The sequence below is a fragment of the Otolemur garnettii genome, unplaced genomic scaffold, assembly GCF_000181295.1.
Source record: "Otolemur garnettii isolate 467f Iridium unplaced genomic scaffold, OtoGar3 scaffold00205, whole genome shotgun sequence".
NCBI lineage: Eukaryota > Metazoa > Chordata > Mammalia > Primates > Galagidae > Otolemur > Otolemur garnettii.
Window position 1 is genome coordinate 1,314,129 of NW_003852600.1, and position 10,342 is coordinate 1,324,470.

Consider the following 10,342-nt stretch of genomic DNA (forward strand, 5'->3'; position numbering starts at 1 on the left):
GGCACTCCTTCCTTTAGATCTTACTTTTTTTCCCTGTATGTCCAGCTCTCCTGGCCTAGGACGTCCGGCACTCCTTCCTTTATATCTTTTTTTCTTGCGTCCCATGACTTTTGGGAGCTGATAATCAAATGCCACAATTGGTCTTGTGTGGGTGAAATCTGTTTGGCATTCTGTGACCTTCATATACCTGAATGTTGATATTTTTTCTCTAGGTTGAAATGTTCTCTGTTATTCTTTTTCTGAATGAACTTTCTACCCCAGTCTCAAAAGAGACCCTTTCAGGTGCACAGTGTAATGTATTCAGTGCTTGTGCTTAAAATGATGTGCACAAATCTTGTCTCATTATGCAAATGCTTAAAATACCCTATTTAATAAGATACAGTGCAATCAAATTGAATCTTAATTTTTCTTTTGTCTGGTGGATTTTACTTAATAGAGCAAGTTTATTTTGTAGCTGCTGTGCACATTAGTGTAACAATATTATTGTGTTGTCATACTGGTCAAAACAATTCTCTGAATAAAATCAGTCAACTATATTAAATTCTATTCCTAGGACAGCTTGGAACACATGTGAGCTTTTTGAAAACAAAGAAGATTTCTCAGTCCATTGTGGGCACAGAAGAGGAGTCTGCTGAAAATATTCAGTTTCTTAAAAGCAGTGGAACCTCTATCTTAAGTGTTGACAGCTTAGAAACAAATGGTAAGAAATGTGAGTTACAAGTTGGCATTATTGACTACAATGTTGACGTTCAGAGTACAAAAATTAAGTCCTAACTCTGGAGCCTCCTTTACTAAAACACAGAGATAGATTTAATGTCTTCCTAGAGGGAGTTACAACTCTAGAAAAGAATTAAACTTATATATTCAGTATGAATATAAATCTGTGTTTGGTGAATGAGAGATTAAGTATTTGTAAAAAAATTTTTTAATTTATATAATGTGGAAAAACGTATCATTAAGGTGAATTTATCAAAATTCCATCTGTTAATAGCACGTCTGTGCTTTCCCTTTAGGACTGGTGGTTTCTGAGCTCAGTCACAGCATCCTGGGGCTGGGTCTGGACACACTGGAAGAACAGGAGGAGAAAGAGAGGTTCTTCTCCAGGCTGGAGACGGGCAGGACACCGCCCATCGATTACTCAAGGTTAAATGAGGAATTGGATTCTGATGACTCCGCACATTTTAAAGCTTCGCATAGGTAAAGTAAATACACTATAAACTCTTAAATGATTTTTGTGTTTTCTTAGTTTTTGGAAGGTTGATACAAGTGTAGGCTTGGATGTGAATAGCTAAACAGTGTAACAGGCAAAATTAAATCTTATTTTTATAATTCTGTTCTCTGCTCATTATTAGAGTCAGGATTTTTCTTATGTTTGACTAGAACGTGCTTATCTGTACTGTAGAGCTCCTTCCCCTCCAGAGTCTGAAATTTCATGCTCTGGATCCAGTGAGACTAGCAGTATGTTGCCAGCAAGTCCTTGCTAGGAAAGTAATTTAGTAAATGACTTTCCACAGATAAAATTAATAAGAGAGTCCGAGTTACTATTATAAGCTCAGGAAAAAAGAAACAGAAAGGGAAAGGGAGTTGAGAACCAAGGAGCAGGGACAAGTGCGGCCGCATTGTACTGCTCTGTGGCGTTGGTCCTGAAGACTGTCAGGACCCTCGCTCACCCTGGAAGGCCTGCTGGTTGGCTGAGCTGTGCCCCTCTTACACACAGTGAGCCAGAGGTGGGACCCTTCTCAGCCGGAAGCCAATTAAGTTAGCTGTAATCAAATAAGGCCACAGTCAAGAAATTTCCATTAGATACACTTAAAAATGTACATTATTTTGTAAAGATGTGAAAATGTACATTATTTTGTGAAAATCTATTATGTGCTTAATAATTTCAAAAAATAAAAACTATTAATTTATAATTAACCTTTTAATGACTTGGTCTGTCTGCTTTTTGTTGGAAAGCGTTTGGATATCTGGTTGCAGCCTGGAGGTTGGGAGGTGCAGGGGCCCTTCTAGGTGGTGTCGGGCAGTTCTGACCCTCACGGTGTCTTGACTGGGTTGGGCAGGAGAATGCAGACTCGCAGAAGTAGAAAAGCAAGAACGTGTGACCCAGGCCTTCTTGTTTCTGTGTTGCTGAAGGCCGGGGTGCTCGTATTTCATTTGTATCTTTCTTAGCATCAAACAATGATTTTAAGATGCTGTCTACTGTGAACTCAATCACTTCCACCTGAGTTTCCTTAGGGGCCTTGGTGTATCAACCCGGTGAGGCTGAAATAGTAATGTGAGTGTGATGTTGTGGTTCTCGGAGTCAGAGCATTTTCCCCTGCAGTCACTGGGGCTGTGACGGCGTCACATTCTTCAAATGATTTGCTTGTACTGTCCTGCTCATCAGTGACCTTTGTCAACCGGAGAAAATGTTCATCTGAAATTTCCTTTTGAAGGAGTGTTTTGCCTTCCCTGAAATGCTTGGACTTTTTCCACATGTCATATATAGACTTAGTTTTACTTTGCAGAGAAATGTTCAGTTTGTTTTGTTTTGACAAGATACAGAGAAATGCTACATTCCTACAGAAATCTTCAATAATTCACGTTGGTGATTCCGTTCTTCATAAAATGTATCTGTTCTCACAAAGATAAACTGGCCACACCTGTCTCTGTAACAGCCGAGCACTTTAGAATGGTGGGTCCACGGAACCCTCGTCTTCCAGCTGTAGCATATTGTGAAGCTGACGGTGCCTTGTTGGGTTTTTAGGAATATAGTTAATAGTACTTACAACTTACTGCAGAGTCACTGGAAGGAGCTTCAGCACAGAATGAAAAGGGCAGAGAGCATTTGTATCTGCTCGTGCCTTTTTGTCTGTGCATTAAACCCTTCATGGTTTCCTGTCCCGGAAGGTGCACCACGTGTACACAGGTTCATGCGCAAAATTTACCAGATTCAGTCCAACTTCATGACCTTTATCCTGAAATTGCTGAAGATATCTATTCCCGATTTTCTATTCCTAAGTGTGCCCAAAGCAAGTAACTCTTCATAGCAAATAAAATCTTCTGTAATGACCCGAATGAAGAATAAAACTTGTGCCGCGTCAGTGATATCAGCTCATTCATCCAAGGTCATGAACACAGCAGAACCTCCACAGCTGACCACCTCCCTGCACTGACCACCTCTCAAGTTGACTAATTTCCAGAGGCGCCTGGACATGTACCATGCGTACACACCAGTGCTAGGCTGCCAGTCCCACCCTGCCCCCCACTCACAGTACGTGCTCCAGACTCGTGACTCCTGAGGCTTTTAATGTCCTTGGTTTAGTTATTCATGGGATTTTTTATTATGAATACAAAGCAGATTATAATGTTATTTAGGACTTTGAAGACACGCAAGTATTATGAAGTTAAAGGTCAGGAGAACATCACCCCGTTCTAGAGCGGCTACTCTGTCCTCAAGATGATCAGCTTCTCATCAATGGAACAGGACATCTCATGTCATAAATCATAGGGTCTGGGATTTTTATCCTGCTCACAAGCTAAACAGACTTCTAGTTTTATGGATTTTGACAATAAACATGAGATTTCTGGGTCACAACCAAAGACCTGTTTTGTCAGAGTAAAAGCAGCCCCTGCATATTGGTGTTGGGCTTGGTCCCCTGCCCCAGGAGACCCCGGGCAAAGCCAAGGACCCCTGGTGGACGCCTGCAGGTGCAGCAGGTTGAGGGACAGATGGGCACTGACTTCTCTTTCCAGCAAGGGGGAACAAGGCTGCTCTCGGGGCAGAAACGTTACCTCATCTTTCAAGATTGCTCACAAAACAGACCCCTGGGAAGTGGCTTGGTGAAAACGGTCAGGGCTTTGCATGGCAAAGATCCTGGCAACTCCACAAGAGTGTGCAGGATCCTCAAGTCCTCGGTGATCACCTCTTCAGCAGTGACAACACCGTTTACGCACGCACAGGTCGGGGGCATGACTCTATGCTACTTTGCAATGTCTCTTAACTTTCTCTTATTTCATAGCAGATTCTTAACTATTGATGCTTTGCTCTGGACAGGATGGTCACTGTGCAGGGTAGCATGGAGTGTGCCATGCGAGGTGTTTGCTGCTGTCATTTGTATAGTCTCAGAGCTTCTCCAGCCTACAAGGTCCTGAAAGGCAGGGCTGTGAGACTGAAAAATGAACTGATTTCTTGGTTTGCAAGGGAGAATAGGAACTAGTATCTCCAGTACATACAACCCAGACACGCCTGCTCCTCCGTCCTCTTGCTGAGTCCTCTGTTCTAAGGCTTCTTCTCCGCTTCCTTCTGGCTCAGATTGTTCACCAGTACATGTCTGTATAAAATTACGTGAAGTGAAGAAGGGCCATCTGGGTCCTAAGTGTGTGTGTGTGTGTGTATCAACGTCCACGTCTGTATAAACATATCTGTTAAACTTAGGTGAAGTGAGGAAGGGCCATCTGGGTCATAAGATAGTATGTGTGTGTGTAAACTCACATGTCTGTATAAAATCACGTGAAGTGAGGAAGGGCCATCTGGGACATAAGATAGTGTGTGTGTGTGTAAACTCACATGTCTGTATAAAATCATGTGAAGTGAGGAAGGGCCACCTGGGTCCTAAGTGTGTGTGTGTGTAAACTCACATGTCTGTATAAAATCACGTGAAGTGAGGAAGGGCCACCTGGGTCCTAAGAGTGTGTGTGTGTGTGTGTATAAACGTCCACATCTGTATAAACATATCTGTTAAACTTAGGTGAAGTGAGGAAGGGCCATCTGGGTCATAAGATAGTGTGTGTATACAACACACGTCTGTATAAATTTACGTGAGGTGAGGAAGGGCCATCTGCATCCTAAGATAGTGTATATGTGTGTTTAAACTCACATGTCTGTATAAAATTACGTGGATTTAGGAATTGTGTGTTTCCCTTTGTGTTACTTGTGTGCAGTTACAATTGCTTATGCTTTAAAGATGCTTTATTTTCAAAAGATTTTCCTTATATCTCCCCAATTTTTAGCTTTTTAAATTTTCTTTTTGAGATGGTCTCGCTGTTTCCCCAGATGGAGGGCAGTGGGTTACAGCTCACTGCAACCTCAAGCGTCCTCCTGCCTCAGCCTCCTGGGTGGCTGGGCCTATAGGTGCATGCCACCACACCTGCTCTAGCCTCCTGGATTCATGCTAGGATTCACCATGCCCAGCCCCAATTATTAATCAGACAGAATAAGAGTACTTGAGAGGAAATAATTTTAGGGATTTGTTTTTTAAACATACAAAGGATTGTATAAGAATTTATTCTTAACATAAAATACTAAATTAAGTTAATATTTTTTTCAGTAATCAAGGCAAGGTAGAACTTACTGAAGGAGAACATGGGAATGAATCAAAACATGAAGAACTGGCAGGTAATTTCATTGGTTTTAAAATCCATAGCATTTGTAAAGATAGCATAGCTTTGAATGAAGATGGTAATAAGAGAAAAATAACCAAAAGGAAAGTTGTGTCTTAGAGCTTTGGCCGGGCAGGGTGGGGTCACCTGTGTCATCCTCTGAGCTGCTGAGACAGTGTTGAGGGAACTGCACCCCGTGTGTGAGAGTGGGCAGTGGGCTCCCCGTGGGCAGTGGGCTCGCCGTGGACACAGAAAAGGGATTTTTGTGCAAGGGTTGTGGGAATCCATGAAGCCTGGACAAAATCAGCAGGCGTGGTTGTGAGGAAATAACCTTTTCTCATCTTTTAACTTTTTTCTTTTCTTTCTTTTTTTTGGAGACAGAGTCTCACTCTGTCACCCTGGCTAGAGTGGCATGACCTTGTCATAACTCTCAGCAACCTCAAACTTCCTGGGCTCAAGGGATCATTCTGTGTCAGCCTTCCAAGTAGGTGGGAGAATAGGCAAACCCCACAATGCCTAATTTTCTAATTGCTTTAGTAGACACGGGGTCTCACTCTTGCTCAGGCTGGTCTTGAACTCCTGACCTCAAGCAGTCCATCTGCCTTGGCCTCCCAGAGTGCGGGGTTACAGGTCTGACCCACCGTGCCTGGCCCATCTTTTACTTTTAATACATCTGAGTTTTTATATGTAAATAGTTTTCTTGTCAACTGCATATAGCGGGGCTTTGCGTTTTAGTTCAATCTGACACTCCGTGACTTTTTTTTCACTCTCTGGCTTTTTTCCTTTTTTTTTTTTTTTTATTGTTAGTGATTCATTGAGGGTACAAAAAATTAGGTTACACTGATGGCATTTGTTAAAGTCCCTCTTATAATTGTGTCCCACCCCCAAGAGGTGCGCCACATACTGTGACCCCCATCTCCCTCCTGCCTCCCCTCTTCCTGCGCCCTCATTCCTCTGCCTCCCACCTTTATTAGGTCATCTACTGCCTTCATATTAGAATTCTTCATAGTAAAGCATCACAGGAATGGAGAAGCAAAAAGCAAAGTATTCTCTGACTTTTAACTGAAGTGTTTCTATCCTGTACAGAGATGTGTTTATTAATGTAGTCAGGCTCTGACTTTTAACTGAAGTGTTTCTATCCTATAGAAATGTGTTTATTAATGTAGTCAGGCGTTTGCTATTTTGCCATGTGTTCTGCATCTTTTTTTTGTTTTTGCTTTTGCCCTGCATTCTGTTGGATTGACTGTTTATAGTGTCGTATTTTATTATTACTTGGCCATTTTAGTTAGACCTCTTTTTTTCTTAGTTGCCCTATGATTCATAATATATGTCTTTACCTTACTAGGTTCTTCTTTCAAATAACATGTAACTTTATTATGAACTGTAACAAAAGTAAACTCCACTCAACCATTTTACTGTTTTTGTCATACATTGTTTTCCTGCATAACCCCACAATGTGCTACTGTATTAATTATATTATATTATATCATATTATGTTGTATTATAGCACACTGTGGGGTTTTAAGATACATAGAAAGAGTTCATATAATATATAATATGTAATATAATTATTACATAATAAAAATAATTTTATATATTATATGATTATTATATAATAATTATATGTATTATAGTTAAAACATGCAGTTAACCTTTAAAAGTATTTTAAAGAAATAAAACATTGGGGCCCGGTGCAGTGGCTCATGCCTGTAATCCTAGAACTCTGGGAGCCTGAGGCCACTGGATTGCCTGAACCATGAGTTCTGGACTAGCCTCAGTAAGAGCAAGACCCCATCGCTAAAAAATAGCCAGGTGTCGTGGCAGGCACCTATAGTCCCAGCTACTTGGGAGGCTGAAGCAAGAGAATCACTTGAGCCCAAGAGTTTAATGTTGCTGTGAGCTGTGACGTCACGGTACTCTACCAAGGGTGACAAAGTAAGACTCTGTCTCTAAAAAAAATAAAAATACAACGAAAAGTGGATTTTTATGTAAAATTGGTATTTACATTTACCCACATGTTTATTCTCTGTGGTTTATTGCCTTTATTATTATTTTATTTTTGGTTAGAGGTTTTTTTTTTCTTTAGGTACTTTTTTATTTTTTTTAAAGAAAGACACAGAGCCTTGCTCTGCTCTTCCAGGCTGGAGTGCAGCGGTGCAAACAGCTCACTGTGACCTTGAGCTCCGGGCTCCCTCAATCCTCCCACCATAACCTTCTGAGTGGCTGGACTCAAAGGCCACTCTGTCTACACTTCAGGGATTTCTCCCTGCTGCCCTCTGGCCTCATCTCTTGAGAGCAGTTGGTGGACTTCCAGTTACTGCTACTTTGTGCGTTGGATTTTTTTTCCTGTGTTCAGGATTCCTCTTTCTGCATTTCTTGGCAGCTAAATTGTAACATGTCCTAGTTTTCTTTTTCTGTAAGTTTATCCTGTTTGGAGGTGATTGAGCATCACTAATCTGTGAATTTATAGTTTCTATCAAAATCAGAAACATCCTGGCTATTCTTAAAACATCACATCTGCTTTCTGTCTTCCGCCCTCCAACGCTAATCTGAGCATGTGGAACCCTGCGTCTGTCCTCCAGCCCCTGAGGCCCCCTGCACCCTCCCACCCACCACCGTCCTTTCTGCCCAGCCTCCGCTGCCCTCTGCTGTCCTTCCCTCTGCTGTCCTGCCGTCTGTGCTGCGTTCTCTCTCACTCTACAAGTTCCCTCTGGTTCTTTTTAAAATCTCTTTAGTATCTTTCCTCATTATGTTCATTTTTTTTCAAGTCCTTACTTTTAGGCATATTTCACAGATCCCAGTATTTGTTCATTTCTGGATCTCTTTGTATTATCTGTTTTTTCTCTTGGTTACACTTTTCCCTGCTTCTTAGACATCCAGCAGTTTTCTTCATTGGATATTGGGTTTGTGAATTTGCATTGTTGAATGTCTGGGTCTAATTTTCTTCTTCTAATGAATGCTGAGCTCTGTTCTGGGAAGTAACTGATCCTGTCACCTCACCTTTTGCGGATTTCCTTACACCTTCTTAGGGAAAGTCTAGATTAGCCCTGGAGTCATTTAACCCAGCAGCCCCAACCTTTTTGGCTTCAGGGACCAATTTCCTGGAAGATGGGTTTTCCACAGACTGGTTTTGGGATGATTCAGGCACACTGTGTTTCCCTCAGATCACCAGGCATCAGCACAGGCCCCGGATCCCTGCTCGTGCAGTTCCCAGCAGAGGTCTCAGTCCTGTGAGAGTCCGATGCCACCACTGCTCTGACAAGAAGCAGAGCCCAGGCTGTGATGCACGGGGCTGCGAGCGAGGGGGAGTGGCTGTGAACGCAGGTGAAGCTTTGCTCACTGCTCATCTGCTGTGCGGCCCAGTTCCTAACAGGCCAGGGACAGTACCAGTCTGCAGCCCAGGGCAGTACCCGTCTGTGGCCCAGGGTGGAGACTGCAGCGTTAACCCTGCTGTTAAGGGATACCCCTTTTGAGGTTTCTACTAAGTAGCCCCCGGTGATCAGTGGACACTTTCCACTCCAACAGGTTAGTGTTCATCAGTGTCTCCCTGTGTGGACCCTGAAACGCCCAGTCATCCTTGGCTCACTGTCTGCGTGATCCACTCAGTGTTCTGCTCCAGGAGGCCCCTGTGCAGGTTTCTGGAGCTCTGTCTTACACAGGCAGCTCCTCTAACAATCACTGCCCTGCACCTCCTACCCGGCTCATCCCCTCCAGCGCTCCTCTGTCCGCACTCCGGTGGGGCTGCCCTGGTCTCATCCCTGCAGCACTCCAGAGCACAGCCTCTCAGAAAATCGCAGGGCCAGCTCACTTGTTTATCTTTTCTTAGGAATCAGATGTTTTGGCTGCCAGTTGCCAAATATCTGAAAATAGTTGTTTTATATACTTTGTCCGATTTACTGATTATTTACTGAGTAGGCTGAATACAGTCCCTTTAATTCCTACGCAGCAAGGGAAAGGCCCTCTAGATTGCATCAGACATAAATAAGTTAAAGACTTGCAGCTGAATTTGCCTACAAAGGGTTAAAAACGTCTCTGGGAAGGATCCTTAAATCTTTTACATTGAATGTGGTTTAACTTCTTTTAATGTTAAGCACCTTTTTTGTTACGCAAATAATATTTTTAAAGCTAGCGAGGGTAAAGGGTAACTTGGGCAGCAGGGATGGGCAGTAGGGACAGAGGACTCAACCTGTAATCCCAGGACTCGAGGAGGCCAACGGGTGGGTCGCTTGAGTGGCTTGAGCAAGAATGAGACCCCGTCTATACTGAAAATAGAAAAAGTAGCCGGGTACTGTGGTGGGCGTCTGTAGTCCCAGCTACTCTGGAGGCTGAGGCAGGAGGATTGCTTGAACCCAAGAGTTTGAGGTTGCTGTGAGCTGTGGCACCAGGGCACTGTAGCCCTGGTGAAGAGTAAGACTCCCTCTACACAAAACAAAATAAAAAGAAATGTACTGTGAGTATGTAACATGGTCCTGCCTAAAAAGTCAGCTGCTCCACAGCCATGGCCTCATTGTTTGCAGATGCTGTGGAGCAGCTGGGTGTCGTTTCTGGTGCCTCCAGACAAGAATCACCTTCTCAGTTTGGTTTTGCTCTTTTATTTTTACACAAACCCGACCTGATGTTTGTTTCAGAAACCTTTGACATGCTGCTTCCCTTACATTTGGTCTGGTCCGTCATTTCTCTCCAAGTCTCCCAGCACAGTCCCGACACTGGTCCCCACATGCCCCACACAGCACGGTCCTGACACTGGTCCCCACATGCCCCACGCAGTACAGTCCCAACAGTGGTCCCCACATGCCCCACGCAGCACAGTCCCGACAGTGGTTCCCATATCCTGAGCAGCACAGTCCCGACACTGGTCCCCACAGGCCCCACACAGCACAGTCACAACACTGGTCCCCACATGCCCCACGCAGCACAGTCCCGACACTGGTCCCCACATGCCCCACGCAGCACAGTCCCGACACTGGTCCCCACATGCCCC

At 43.6% G+C, this 10,342-nt stretch overlaps 1 protein-coding gene across 1 annotated transcript in view; it reads left to right on the forward strand.

Annotated features, from left to right (window-relative positions):
* The window catches only part of CEP162 (centrosomal protein 162), a 99,951-nt gene that overhangs the window by 12,461 nt on the left and 77,148 nt on the right, over positions 1-10,342 (forward strand). The window contains exons 3-5 of the mRNA XM_003801303.1: positions 554-700; positions 1,014-1,197; positions 5,310-5,377. Of these exons, the coding sequence (XP_003801351.1) occupies positions 554-700; positions 1,014-1,197; positions 5,310-5,377 (399 nt within the window). The remainder of the gene's footprint in view (positions 1-553; positions 701-1,013; positions 1,198-5,309; positions 5,378-10,342) is intronic.